General features: G+C 44.3%; 1 protein-coding gene across 1 annotated transcript in view; it reads right to left on the bottom strand.

Moving 5' to 3' along the window:
* The window catches only part of LOC119376781 (histone deacetylase 3), a 79,627-nt gene extending 72,914 nt beyond the window's left edge, over window positions 1-6,713 (bottom strand). The window contains exons 1-2 of the mRNA XM_037646492.1: window positions 6,523-6,713; window positions 793-874 (exon numbers count right to left, since the gene is read on the bottom strand). Coding sequence (XP_037502420.1) covers window positions 793-874; window positions 6,523-6,713 — 273 coding nt within the window. The remainder of the gene's footprint in view (window positions 1-792; window positions 875-6,522) is intronic.
* Between the last annotated feature and the right edge of the window lie 8,647 nt (window positions 6,714-15,360).

The raw sequence follows: 15,360 nt of genomic DNA, 5'->3' as shown, positions 1-15,360 counted from the left end.
TGGACCGCTATTTCAACAATCAACGTCGACTTAAGATTTGCCTTTAGTGTCCCTTTAAGTTGCACACGACTATAGTAGGCTTGTGCGAATAGTAAACTTTAGGTTTGAAGCAAATATGGTCAAATAATTTTGAATCTAATTTGAAGATCACATATTATAACGAAAAATGAGCATACTTATCATGCCCCAACTAACATGCACAATATTTTTTTAAATTGAAGCAAGGCATATGGAAATTTCACTCATTTTCGGTTCAAAGGGAAGTGGACGCAACTTTGAATAGTAGCAGGATTTGACTTTCGGTAGAATGCAAGTGATAAGCTGTAAATTATTTTACGTCTTAAAATTTTACTATACCTAGAGCGTATAAGTCGGTATAACGAGCTTTTAAGCTTAAAAAATGATGTATCGATGAGAGAGTAATTTTTTTTGTTCATTTAACCTTGAAGTGGAGCTTCGCGGCAGTGTGGATTTCCCCTGGAGGGGTGTATTCATGGTATAGCACCCCTCCACTACAGTGAAACCACCTTTACAGGGGGTTACATGTGGTTTACATATGTCTATTCGTTCATTTCAAGAAATTTAGAATAATTTAAATTCGTTTCAAAGCGAATTCGAATACTGTAATATTCGTTGGAATATTCGCACAAGCCTAGACTATACACGTGTGCTTAATGCCGCATCAGTTTTGTTTTTTTATTCTTATGACACACTGTATTGTGTGTTCTTGTTTACTGGGACGCACATGCTGGGGTTTGGGAAGGCAGCCACGATGGCAGTTGGTGCACTCACCTCGTTGTTGAGCTTGACAGCTCCCTCCAGAGAGGCCCCCGTGTACATCGAGCAGAAGTCGTACAAACCATCAAACACAGGGCTGGCCAGAGGGAAATAAACAACACAGTTTTCTTTCCACGTCTTTCTAGCAGCACGGGCTGCATTTTCATTGGGTACGCAATGAAAATGCACGCTTCATATATTAATACCACGCTTCCTCAGAACCAAACACACTTACATGGGAGGTAAATAAACAAACAAGAGATCATTTGTGTTTAACTGCTTCGTTGCTTGCAGCACCAGGGGAGTAGCCAAGGAGGGGGCTTCCATTCGTATTTTTGTGTAGATATTACAGTGAATTAATGAACTAACGCCTTGGCTTATGAAAGCAGAAAAATTACCGAGGTATTGTTCGGCTGGTAAAAACACCCCTCTAAGAAACATTTCTTGCTATGCTACAGCTGTAGTCGTAAATTACCCTGTGTTCCACAATACCACTAAACATACCATTTACGAAAAAGTGTGATATTGATCACCGAGACCAAAACAAGACGACTGTTTGCAAATGCTCTCGGATATGGTGGCGAGGATCAGGTCAAGAGTGTACGATGAAGTACTGGTAACACGAATTAGATTAGTCAAAACCAGTGTAAAATTCAAAATGTTACATGCACCGAGGAAGCATTATATATTGGAAGAAAATTGCATTAACACCACACTTTTTTTTGTATTTTTCACAATAAGCCTCAGTTGCAGATAAGTGCCTGTCGCTTGTCCGCCCTAGCCCACGTTGTTCTTTCTTGCGCTTTACCCGTCTTGCTCATTGTGAAATGCCAACTAGCCCAAACAACCACCCTACTTAGTTAACAACACGGCCTGGACATTTTCCAGCCTCCTAGTGTGCTTGAAGAAGGGCATAATGCCTGGTTACCTGCAGACACAACTGAACAGCGCAGAGACGACAGGCAGGACGGAGCGCAAACTTCAACTGAGCGTTCTAACCTGTCTGTCGTCTCTACCTTGTCGGTGGTTTTTTTTGCACTATTCAGTCGTGTCTGCAGTTAATACGCACCCACTAGCCCAACTCACGTCTCTAATTATGCCTGGTTACCCTATGCTGGTAGTGGCATTTCTTGATGCCTTGTCTAACCACAATTAGAGACGCTTTCTTTGTGCATGTTTGATATATGGTCTTGCAAAACAAAAAAAAAAAACGACCGAAGAACCAACATGTTGGAAATCGCGCCAGGAATCCAGACCAGCAGTGGAGTAGCACAGCAATGACATTACTGCAAAGCTGCGTTCATCTACTTTGAACAGTGCCTTTCGTTCGCTGACACATACACCTCCATTAACCATGAAATCTGCAAACAAAGAAGTTTGTGCACAAACTAACACTTGACAGTAGTGCCCACAATTCCAACATGACTGAACACTCCTCAATTTATAAAGGATTATTCTAAGTTATTCGACTTATGCGGATTCTGCTGAACCATTCTTGCAAGTTAAATAGTGCAGCACACCGCTCTGTCCTCACGTGCGTACGGTAAAAACTCGTTAATTCAAACTTGAAGGGGACTATAAGATTGTTCGAATTAAGCGGAGTTCAAATTAGCGGGCGGGCGCTAGAACGAACGCACATCACGCCACACTGTGCGGACGGCACCCAAAGAAGCCTCCTTTAGACTCGTTATCACGAATTAGGTGCTACTTACACGCTTGTGGCAGGTGATTTCTTGAATTGAGTTCGTGGAGCTCTAACAGCTAACAATATTAATTCATCACTCGGTAATACGCCAGAAACAAGCACCGACATGCATTCATGTGAGCAGTGAGCCTTAATGTCAAAATATATGATGCGATTTATGCTCCAAAACACGTTTATTTACATGGCAGCGTTGATAATATCAAAATAATCACTAATTTCCATTTGCTTGTGTTCCTGCAGTCGCGACTCCAATAGCATCGTTTGCAGCTTGCCCACGAGCTAAAGCGCAGTGTCCGAATTCTCATTTGTTGAGAAATGCTGCCATTTCGTTGTGTGCATCTCTATTTAATTCGATTTAGTTTGGTGTTGCAACACAATGTAATCACTCTGGACCAACTTCTGCAAGGAGCGATGAAAACCGGGGCCTCTCAGTTCGAATTAACCATTGGGGATACCAACGTGTTGGAATTATCGGGCTAACTTTAGAAACAGCGCTAAAAGACGGGACAAAGAAAGGACACAAACCACGGCGCTGACTAACAACCAAATGTGTTTTATTCTTCCAGTCTGCCCATATATACTCCGCCACAATCTCAAGGAAACAAAAGCACAGAAACAAAGAAAAATCGATTAGCCTGCGCAGAGGCTCAAAAATCCTCAATCGGACAGAAACGTCAACTCCTTCGGAAGGAGGGAGATCGAGGGGAGGCTGACACATGCCTCTCCGCCATTATAGATATGATACGCTTCAGAAATGACACGCGCGCGTTCATCATGGTACTTCGACAGGAAAATGGTAATCTTTAAAAGATGGCTGGCAACCACATTCATTACAGTGAAGCGACAATTGACTATCTCTGGCTTGTTTACGGACGTTGTTCGCATGCTCGCGCATACGGTCATTAGCGCACCGCCCCGTTTGTCCAACATAGTAACGGCCGCAAGAAAGAGGTATCTTATACACAACACTATCACAACATTCCACGTACTTCTGGCGATGCTTCTTGCTGCATCTTTTCGTCTTGGTCTCTCGATTTACTTGCTGACACAGGCTACCAAGCTTATTTTTGGCAGAAAACAACAGTCTAACGCCTGCCCTGCTGACCACTTTCTTGAGATTATGTGCCACCTTTCTTTGTTGATTATGTGCCATTTTTCTTTGTTTCTGTGCTTTTGTTTCCTTGAGATTGTGGCGGAGTATATATGGGCAGACTGGAAGAATAAAACACATTTGGTTGTTAGTCAGCGCCGTGGTTTGTGTCCTTTCTTTGTCCCGTCTTTTAGCGCTGTTTCTAAAGTTAATCATGAACCAACCAGCCCAAATTCGTACCTTATTGCAGTTCATTTCTTCTACATCGGGCTCTTTTTCTTCGTTCACGCCTTTCTTGTGTTTGCGTTCTTCTGTCGTTTGCATCAATCTGCTCGCCACTGCAACTTGTAGAGCTCGTCTCTACACCTACTCGCTCAAGCATTCCTACCTGCCGCCGGAAGTTTCCTGTCTTTTCGGGGCTCTGATGCCTTCAGAAGGCCATGTCAAAAGGATGTGCCGCATCTTGCGGTCAGAGGCATGCCGACAGGTTCGCTTCTACACTGGACTGCTTGCAGGTTGTGAACCGCAATGAACTGCCTTTACCCAGTGCCCAGAAGAGGTTTCTGGAAGACCTGCGACTGGCGTCTCAGACGGCCGACTTTCTTTGGGGCAACCTGGTCGTTCGACTGCCAAGGAGCAGACGTCAGTATCCAGAGCATGGTAAAGATGTGAAGGTACTCGGAGATGCCTCAATCCCGAAGAACGTGGCTGACCTTCTCAAGCTCGGACCCAAATTTTGTGAGCATCCTGCTTTGGACAAGACAGAGCTACTTGGCCTCGTCAGAACAGCTGCTGGTAAAGCAAGGACAGATGAAGTCGACCGGTGTATTAGGGAAGGAGTTGACTGCCTGCCTCAGAAGGTTAAAAAAGGCAACACTGTAAAGCTCCGCTCAGCGGTTGCTGTCCTTCGAGAAGCCGACCTGAAGCTGCTCCTGTCTGACAAAGAAGGAGGATTCGTGGTGGTGCCTCGTGGTCTGTACAAAGAAAAAGCGGACGCGGCCATTGACGGCAACTTCAACGAAGTGAAAGGAGTGGTTCTTACGAAGGTGAAAACAAGGGCTGTTCAGCTATGCGAAAAAGCAGGACTTGCAAAATTGGCATCATCCGTGAAGGCGTGCAAAGGAACCAGCCTTTCAGCCTTCTTTAGCGCCAAGACTCACAAGGAACTTTGCCCGTTCCGGGCGATCGTTTCTGAGCGCGGAACCTGGCAACGAGAAGTTGGTGTGTTCCTGCAAAGGTTTTTGTGCCTTTTTTGACATCGCGACCCTTTCCTCATAAGGACCCCAGGTACCGTTTCTGCCTTTCTCCGGGAAGACTGTCCAGTGGGTGCTTGTGCTTTTTTCGGTCGATGTTAAAGACTTATATTATTCGTTACCTCAGGATGATGTGTGTGCCGAAGTTGGTAATTGCATTGACAGATACGGTGTTGTTAAGTTTCAGAACGCATGTGGAATCACTGTAGACAAGTTTTTAGAGTTTTTAAAGTTTTACATGCAATCCACCTTCATCAGTTTCGACGATAAGCTTTTTATTCAACGGAAAGGAGTCTGCATAGGCTCATGCATCGCCCCTGTTCTCAGTGACATTCTACTAGCCAGCTATGACCGTAATCTCGAGAGCCAGCTCAGACAGACTAGCACGGTAAAGGTGATGCGATACGTGGACGACTTTTTAATTTTTTATAGCACTAACTCTCATGACCTGCAGCCTGCTGCGGAAATTTTTGACGTGTTCCTCGCGGAATTAAGTCCATTTGAATTGACCACTCAGCATCCTTCTGACAATAGGCTACGCTTCTTGGACTTGGAACTTTCGTTCTCAAACAGCCATGTATGTTGGTGTTATGCGCCCAGGTCTCAAAAGAGCCTTCTCCCTTTTTCCTCTGCGCATTCAAAAATTGTCAAGCGCGGTATTGCAAGGGCTTGCATGAAGGCGGCGCTTGAGAGGTCCTGTGATCACCAAGTCGAAGCGAGCTTTAGTTCTCAAGTAGCACGCCTGAAGCTTGCAGGTTTTCCAGGAACGCTTTTGACCAGTATCGCAGAAAGCCTCGTGTCCGGTTTTAAAAGCAAGTGCGCACCTACTGTTCAATCAGTGACACACCCGCAGAAAAAAGTAGTGGTCATTCCTTATGTGCACAAGGTGGCACATAATCTCAAGAAAGTGGTCAGCAGGGCAGGCGTTAGACTGTTGTTTTCTGCCAAAAATAAGCTTGGTAGCCTGTGTCAGCAAGTAAATCGAGAGACCAAGACGAAAAGATGCAGCAAGAAGCATCGCCAGAAGTACGTGGAATGTTGTGATAGTGTTGTGTATAAGATACCTCTTTCTTGCGGCCGTTACTATGTTGGACAAACGGGGCGGTGCGCTAATGACCGTATGCGCGAGCATGCGAACAACGTCCGTAAGCAAGCCAGAGATAGTCAATTGTCGCTTCACTGTAATGAATGTGGTTGCCAGCCATCTTTTAAAGATACCATTTTCCTGTCGAAGTACCATGATGAACGCGCGCGTGTCATTTCTGAAGCGTATCATATCTATAATGGCGGAGAGGCATGTGTCAGCCTCCCCTCGATCTCCCTCCTTCCGAAGGAGTTGACGTTTCTGTCCGATTGAGGATTTTTGAGCCTCTGCGCAGGCTAATCGATTTTTCTTTGTTTCTGTGCTTTTGTTTCCTTGAGATTGTGGCGGAGTATATATGGGCAGACTGGAAGAATAAAACACATTTGGTTGTTAGTCAGCGCCGTGGTTTGTGTCCTTTCTTTGTCCCGTCTTTTAGCGCTGTTTCTAAAGTTAATCATGAACCAACCAGCCCAAATTCGTACCTTATTGAATTATCGGGCGTTCTCTCCCATGGAAGTACACGGGGCTGTGCCAGGACCGGGGCGTCAGTTCGAATTAACAGAGCTGGAATTACTGAGCTTTTACTGTAATAACGTTAGAGGTGCCCACTGACCAGTCGTCGCCCACGTTGAAGTGGCTCAGGCTCTTGGTGAAGGTCTGGATGTTCTGCGGCGTGACTCGCTCGAGAAAGTCAATGTACTCTTCCGAGTGGAAGCGGCACATGTCGTGCGAGCTGGCACGGTACGGTCGGAACACCTGCAACACCAATCCATTCAAAGAAGCCGTCATTGGCAAGCCGTGCATGGCAGCAGCGCTTCAGGACACGCAATGCATGCAAAAAGCACCCTCGTACCTTATGCAGGACCTTTCCCAGTGAATTTATCCTGTCCCGTGCGAGCTGGTTCCACTGCACACCTTCCTGACATTGCCTAACTTTCACCTCCCATCCCTCTGTATCTGCTCCAACGGTCATGTTACGCATCTTCTTAATGTCAGCTACCCCCGTTAGTTCTCTAATCAACTTTGCCGTCTTCCTAATGCTGTGCCTAACATTTGTTCCGTTGCCCATTGTGTGGTTTCTTCATTATCCAAGTTTGCGTACTGCATGTACTGCTTCGTTCCATTTGCCACAAACACCTGACAAAGCGCATCAAAATAATCCCTGTTTTCAAGCAGGGAGATAAGCGTCACACATCTGCCTATAGCTATACTTTCATTCTTTAGTAAAGTTGTCGAAGAACTAATAGCAACACGCTTGTCTTCTTTGCCTATTAACAAATCAATTTGGATTTAGAGAGGAATACTCAACTCATTTAGCATTAATTTACTTGACAGATAGGATCCGGCAGGCAACTGATGCAGGAAATTTGACTGGGGCGCTCTTTATTGATCTATCTAAAGCATTCGATTCACTTGTTCACAACATACTTTTTGCTAAATTAGAGTCCATTGGAATAACAGGCCCGACACTGAATTTACTACGTAACTATTTAAAAGATAAAGAGTACATTGTGTCTATATCTAGCACTTACTCACACCCTAAAACAAGTAACATTGGGGTACCGCAGGGATCAATATTAGGACCTCCCTTATTTTTAATATACATTAATGATCTTTCACAATGCCTAAAATCACCTGACTGTATTCTTTACGCTGATGACGCTACTATTTTCTGCTCAGACAACCACACTGATTCATTAATCTGCAAGCTTAACCACGACGCGGACAACATAGTTACCTGGTGCCGATAAAATAAACTACAGGTTAATGCTACAAAATCTAAGTTCGTCATCTTCTCTTCTAAGCAAAAGCTTTATTCAGGATCTCCATCTTTAACCTTTGCTCCAAACACACTTTGTCCTACTGACAATGTCATGTTTCTCATCTTCTAAGCGAAAGCTTTATTCAGGATCTCCATTGTTAACCTTTGCTTCAAACACACTTTATCCTACTGACAATCTCATGTTTCTCATCTTCTCTTCAAAGCAAAAGCTTTATTCAGGATCTCCATCGTTAACCTTTGCTTCAAACACACTTTATCCTACTGACAATCTCATGTTTCTCATCTTCTCTTCAAAGCAAAAGCTTTATTCAGGATCTCCATCGTTAACCTTTGCTTCAAACACACTTTATCCTACTGACAATGTCATGTTTCTCATCTTCTCTTCAAAGCAAAAGCTTTATTCAGGATCTCCATCGTTAACCTTTGCTTCAAACACACTTTATCCTACTGACAATCTCATGTTTCTCATCTTCTCTTCAAAGCAAAAGCTTTATTCAGGATCTCCATCGTTAACCTTTGCTTCAAACACACTTTATCCTACTGACAATCTCATGTTTCTCATCTTCTCTTCAAAGCAAAAGCTTTATTCAGGATCTCCATCGTTAACCTTTGCTTCAAACACACTTTATCCTACTGACAATCTCATGTTTCTCATCTTCTCTTCAAAGCAAAAGCTTTATTCAGGATCTCCATCGTTAACCTTTGCTTCAAACACACTTTATCCTACTGACAATCTCATGTTTCTCATCTTCACTTCAAAGCAAAAGCTTTATTCAGGATCTCCATCGTTAACCTTTGCTTCAAACACACTTTATCCTACTGACAATCTCATGTTTCTCATCTTCTCTTCAAAGCAAAAGCTTTATTCAGGATCTCCATCGTTAACCTTTGCTTCAAACACACTTTATCCTACTGACAATCTCATGCTTCTCATCTTCTCTTCAAAGAAAAAGCTTTATTCAGGATCTCCATCGTTAACCTTTGCTTCAAACACACTTTATCCTACTGACAATCTCATGTTTCTCATCTTCTCTTCAAAGCAAAAGCTTTATTCAGGATCTCCATCGTTAACCTTTGCTTCAAACACACTTTATCCTACTGACAATCTCATGTTTCTCATCTTCTCTTCAAAGCAAAAGCTTTATTCAGGATCTCCATCGTTAACCTTTGCTTCAAACACACTTTATCCTACTGACAATCTCATGTTTCTCATCTTCTCTTCAAAGCAAAAGCTTTATTCAGGATCTCCATCGTTAACCTTTGCTTCAAACACACTTTATCCTACTGACAATGTCATGTTTCTCATCTTCTCTTCAAAGCAAAAGCTTTATTCAGGATCTCCATGGTTACCCTTTGCTTCAAACACACTTTATCCTACTGACAATGTCATGTTTCTCATCTTCTCTTCAAAGCAAAAGCTTTATTCAGGATCTCCATCGTTAACCTTTGCTTCAAACACACTTTATCCTACTGACACTCTCATGTTTCTCATCTTCTCTTCAAAGCAAAAGCTTTATTCAGGATCTCCATCGTTAACCTTTGCTTCAAACACACTTTATCCTACTGACAATCTCATGTTTCTCATCTTCTCTTCAAAGCAAAAGCTTTATTCAGGATCTCCATCGTTAACCTTTGCTTCAAACACACTTTATCCTACTGACAATCTCATGTTTCTCATCTTCTCTTCAAAGCAAAAGCTTTATTCAGGATCTCCATCGTTAACCTTTGCTTCAAACACACTTTATCCTACTGACAATGTCATGTTTCTCGGTATCACGTTAGATAAGCACCTAAAATTTGATGAGCATGTTTTATCGTTAGGCATTAATTAAAGTTTGCAATTTTTTCAATATAAAAACACTAATCTCCCTTTATTACGCTTTCATTCATACGTATATTAATTATTGCATATCGTCATGGGGAATCACGTATCCAGTCCACTTATTGCCATTGCAACACACTCAAAATCAGGCTATTCGCATCATGACACATAGCAGCTACACATCAGAAACATCGCCACTGCTCACCTCTAACGGTATTCTGTCGGTGTGAAATCTACATAAGTACTCCCTCGCAATACTAGTCCACAAATCCATCAACAGAAAGCTCCCGTTCCCCATAATCGCCAAAAGCCAGTATCCTTACTCTTTGTCAACCCGTTTCGCTTCCAGCAATAGCTACTTATTACCGAAACCCAGAACTAATTATGGTAAGTTCACTACTAACTTCTCAACCACACAACTCTGGAAGCGTTCTGTGTGTCGTCTTCTTGTTCCCGTCTTTGTGCGCTTAACGGTTTCATAATGTCAGTGTACCAACTAGCTCGGACCCAGCCTCTTATTCTGGAACTCATTACCATGCCATGTTAAGAATCTTTCTCATTTCGACGCATTCGAATTCAACCTTCGGAATTATCTGCATTCAGCATAGTCATTTTATCATCCCTGCTTTCTTTAGCAATTTTTAAATAATCCAATCATGTTACTGTGTTAATGCTTCTTTTATTTGAGTGTTTACTTTGTGTACATATTTAGCTGCATTAAACGTACTTTTGTTCACTGGAGGTCCCCTGTACAGTCTGTTGACTTTGGGACCTCCCTCTGTATCTGTACGATCCCCAATTGTAACTACCATTATTATGTGCAAATATATAAAGAAAGAAAAATAAACAAAGATGTAAGGCAAAGCAGCTGCTCTAGTCTACAGAGGTATTTTTGGCACAGAATCTGTGAGGCAAGTACGCAAATCCAGCTTATTGCTCCCTGCTGTTTTACTGCCCATTACAAACTTCACTAGACCAGTAATATTATTACACTCCAATGAACAACCCATGTCAAAGCCACCATTTGCAGCGAAATGGCGACACATCCAAAAATGTCTGGCAGGACTTTGTTGGAACAATTCTGTGCCAAGCCTCCTTTGACCTGCCCGCACTTTTGTGCCGGGGCCAGAGTACTTCGGGGCTCTTTGACCACATCACCCTGGCCCTTCAGTTTGAGCCGACTGGCCGATTCTTCCACACATGGAGAAAGAGGTGGCCTTTTCTGGCTAGCTTTGCATTCAACATGACAATAATAATTGTTGGAGTTTAATGTCGCAAAACCATGATACGATTATGAGAGACGCCGTAGTGGAGGACTCCAGAAATTTCGACCACCTGGGGTTCGTTAACGTGCACCTAAATCTCGGTACACAGGCCTCAAACATTTTCGCCTTTGTAGAAAATGCAGCCACTGCAGACGGGATTCGATCCCGCGACCTTCGGGTCAGCAGTCGAGCACCGTAACCACTGGACCACCGTGGCGGGTTATATTCGGCATGTGTCTTCCGATGGATGCCCCCGCCCCCTTTTTTCCTCAGACAAATTTTCTTCGAGCAGTATGTCCCAAAGCTGTAGCTGTGATTTAATTAGCATTAATTAAGAAAAGTTCAGAGCATTTAAGCGCACGAAAGATTGTTACACGAATTTTGTGACCAACTCCACAACGTCCTTAATGGCTCGTATTTCATGCATCATGAACACATATTTGAGCACGGCTGGGGACCAACAGATGAAAAGGAACGCTAAAAAAATGCCCTATTCTACAGAACACTTTGCTGTTATACAAAAGTGTTGGCCCTTTTTTATTTTTCCATCCGAACCACGGGCTTAGCATGCGACAAGCGCACTCCAATGAACATCGCTGACAGTTTGTGCACATAATTGGCGTATTTCTTCATCATGTGCATGGGTGATCTTGTTCTTGGGTTCTTGTTGCTTGCAATCAAAGTGGCCGACTGCTTTGCGTGGCTGCCATCGACAGATTCGTAACGTCTAAGCGTGTGTGCTCCCTCCGTTCCCAACGCCTTTGCTGTCCGTGTTGCCGAGAGCGTCACCGAGGGGCTCGCTTAACCTGGCGCCCCAGAGGCCTTGACGCAGGTACGGATGAGGCAGGACACCACATAGTGATACCACAGCTTCAGCACGCGCGTGTGCTGTGGTGTGCTTCGAGTGTGCTTTGTGAAAGAGAGGTAACAACGGACGAGAGCAAGTTGGGATGGAGAACAAGTGAGCAGCACGAGAGAGCAGAGACGAGTGAGCAAAGTGCATTTTGGAGATGTACTAACATGTACTAATCCAGTGTTTCTTTAATTAAATGCAAACAGTGTTAAACTTTCGAGCCCTTACTTGGGCCCTTTCTGACACAAGTAACTTCAGTATTCCAAGAGCATTCTTCCTCGGCAACTGGTTTGCTGCACACACAGAAACATTCACAACAGTTTCGCAAGTAGAACCATGATTTGGGCAAGCTGGTTCCCGTTTGAACTCTGGGGGAAGCAAAGCTAAAAACACATAACAAGGGCAAAGACAAAGTAGCACCCTAGATGATTGAGCTTTTCTTTCATCAATGAAGCGGTAAAAAAAGGGAGTTAGCAGGTTTTCTATTTCAATGTTTGACACACAGACTGATTATATCAAAGGTTTCATTTAATGTGCCATTGATATACACCACAGGTCTTGGTTTTGATATCTTTTACATTTTCTTCACACAGTTTGCACACCTCTTTATGCGAAACGTCCATCACTTATGATTTCATTTATTCATGTACCCTACCCTATGAAATCTTTTAAAGATTGTTGTTTCATTTTATGTCGTCATACATAGCGGAACTTGTTTTGCCAAACCAGATTGTGCTTTCGTTTGAGTGACTGTGGCATATATAGTAGGCTAGTGCAAATACTAACTTTTAGGCTCGAAGCGAATTTGAAGCGAATAGACCTTTTTCAAGCACACGAGCGCCACCAACGGGCGCGCAAGCGCTCATGGGAAATGTGTGTACACCGCAGCAGCAGCCGCGACGTGCCAGGACCTCTTAGACACAGTGAATTTGGCAAGGTGCAACACGTTACTGCGCAATGCAACCACGAACTTCAGTGTTTAGCTGCGACGGTCTTTCGACGATTTCCATCTGTCCCACTGTTGGACCAGTTCAGCTGCTCAGAAGAGTCACCTTTTTTTTGCGCCAGTGCACCTTACGGCATAAATGAAAAAAATGCAGCTCGGTTGCCTATGAAGTGCCGCAGCGGTCTATGATTCGCGGATGCATTTGGAATCAACGCCATCGACACTGTCGACGAGTACAGTGTGAGCTTCTGATAGTTAAAGAGTACATTAGAAAGTGTAGTCGGCATTTGGGGAAATGAGATACATTCATTGCGTTTCTCGCACCCTGTATGTAACGAACGATAAGTGCGTATTAACCTTCGTTGGTGCTATAACTACAGGTTGGAATAATACTTAGAGCGAAAAAAGAAAGGAGCAGTACAAGGAAGGAAATGCACAAACCAGCGCTCACACACAACTGAAAGTTTACTGCGCGCGTGAAAAAAAGCATATATACAAAAATGGGAGTGCGTCGCGCGTGTCATAAGGAGGCACAAAAAGTCAAACAACAAAGGCAAGTGCTTACAGTCGATTAATACAGCTGAATTCTTTGTCTTGTAATGACTGAGAAGGTTGACTGACACAAAGTGTGGCGTTATTTGTGACATGATATGCCTCCAAAATTTCTCTCGTTGTCTGATTAGGTTGATGGTATAAAATTACTGTGCTATCGAAGATGGGATTACATTTTCATGACTGACATATAGCGATGCAAGATGAGACGGCTCCATTCAATGAATTTCGATGCTCGCTGAGGCACGTATTAATAGATCGACCAGTCTGTGGACACAAGAAAGAAAAATTTGCGGTTAACTCCTACACAATCTACAAAACAATTGGCATGCCTCGACCGCATTTTTCTTTGCCCACCGCAGACCCCTGCGATCTTAACCCTTTGCGGTCCGTTGTCGGGCAGCGCCCGACAACGCAACACGGCCGTAGCGGTCCGCTGTCGGGCCCCGCCCGACAAGGGTGTTCGTGGTTTAAATTTTGCTGTTTTCTCACCGCGAGTCGCGCGCATTTTTTGTATACATGAAGGGCCATCTCTTGAGGAATAAGTGAGCTTTGTTTGTTGAGGTTTTACTTTTTTGACACTAGGGTGCAGCACTATGATCAGCACGGGGCCTAGAGCGTACCCACTCGCGCGCGCGGTTCGCTGAGAAGCATGGCCACGTTTTCACCGCGTGCGTTTTACGGCGGTGCTTTTAGCGAAAGCGAGGATGACTTTAGTGAGGAAGAGAATTACGTACCTCCACCAGACAGTGATGACAGTGATTCGACAGAAGTGAGTGACGAAGACGACGACGGCGGCGGTGGAAACCTGCAGTAATAACCCTGGCCTGCACACAGGGGAATGATTTGAGCGGTATCATACGTTGCCCAAATATCACTAAAAGAGTTGCCTGCAGAACGCAGGAGCAAAAATAAATATCCTGTGCGTTTCTCTTCCACAGCTTGTGTTTTTATTCGCGGCGCCAGAAACTGGCGAAATAGTTTCGGACCGCTAGAGCCGGAAAGTGGGTAAAGGTTTTGGACCGCAAAGGGTTAATGTGACTAAGCTTATTTGGGGCGGCAAACACAACCTTCACCCCCACATCGCTTCCCTACGTTCTTCAGGCCATGCGACTTTTTATACATATGTGGAATAACTGCAATCTTTCTAGTTTCTTCATTATTTACGGATGGAGGACGACCGCGTTAATCTTTCTTTGCCATGCGAACAGATTTTCGCAATCTGATGCAACGATACACAGCATATTCCGCCTCTTTGATCACTCTGCAGCTGGAAACTACTGCTCATCTTATGGGCGCAAGTTTTTTTTTTTTCCAATGCTGTGCGTAATCATGACATCACAATTACTCTAACAATATTCGAATGCGCTGATGCGAAATTGAACACCGATTTCGCTGAACGCGGGCTATACTGCCCGCAAACATGCTCTGCAGTGCAACTTTAAAAGCATGTATGAAGAAGCTGCAAATTATCAGAGCAAGTTCAGTGATGCTACCAAGGACTTCTGATTTGGAGCAATTTTTGGAGCAGCAAAATTTCCGTTTTGGAGCACTTTGGAGCAGCAAAATTTTCATCTTGGAGCACTTTGGAGCAGATAATTTTGCATCTGGGAGCACTTTGGAACAGCGAATTTTACATCCTGGAGTGCAATACAGAAGCATATTGCATTAACATTCAAGCACCTGAGTATTATTATGGGGCTCTTATGAAGGCTAGAAATATTTCGATACATTACAAATCTCATGGAAAAAAATCAACTCAGGAGCATAGGCGTGCGCACAGGGGGGGCAGGGGGGGGCGGCCCCCTCCCAATCACCTAAGAGGGGGGGGGGGCGCAAAATCTGCCCCGTACATTGACCCTTGCGACAGCAATTATATGGACACTCTCGGCGGATTTTTGCCGTCGCCGTTGCCGTAATTTTCCGTATAAAGTCCAAATTAATGACATCACCACGCGCATTCTAGCCGCGGGTAAAAGCTTGCGAGCACTGGCGACGAACGCGGCTGAAGCGGAGATTAAACTAGCCGGCCGTCTGTCTCCGCCGCACGGACAGCGCATGAGATAACACCTTCCCGCGTGCGGGCCTGCCGTCGATTGCTCATCAAACAGAGAGGAAACGCCCTGCCCGTCTTTCGTAAGAAGCATGAAGGGACGCCAGGGGAGCGGAAGGGGGGGGGGGGGGGGGCGAGCGCATCGTTCGAAGGGCGCAGTCGCTTGCGCGCGCGCTA

Source organism: Rhipicephalus sanguineus, unplaced genomic scaffold (assembly GCF_013339695.2).
Source record: "Rhipicephalus sanguineus isolate Rsan-2018 unplaced genomic scaffold, BIME_Rsan_1.4 Seq224, whole genome shotgun sequence".
NCBI classification, from domain to species: domain Eukaryota; kingdom Metazoa; phylum Arthropoda; class Arachnida; order Ixodida; family Ixodidae; genus Rhipicephalus; species Rhipicephalus sanguineus.
This window is presented reverse-complemented; position numbering and strand designations above follow the sequence as displayed.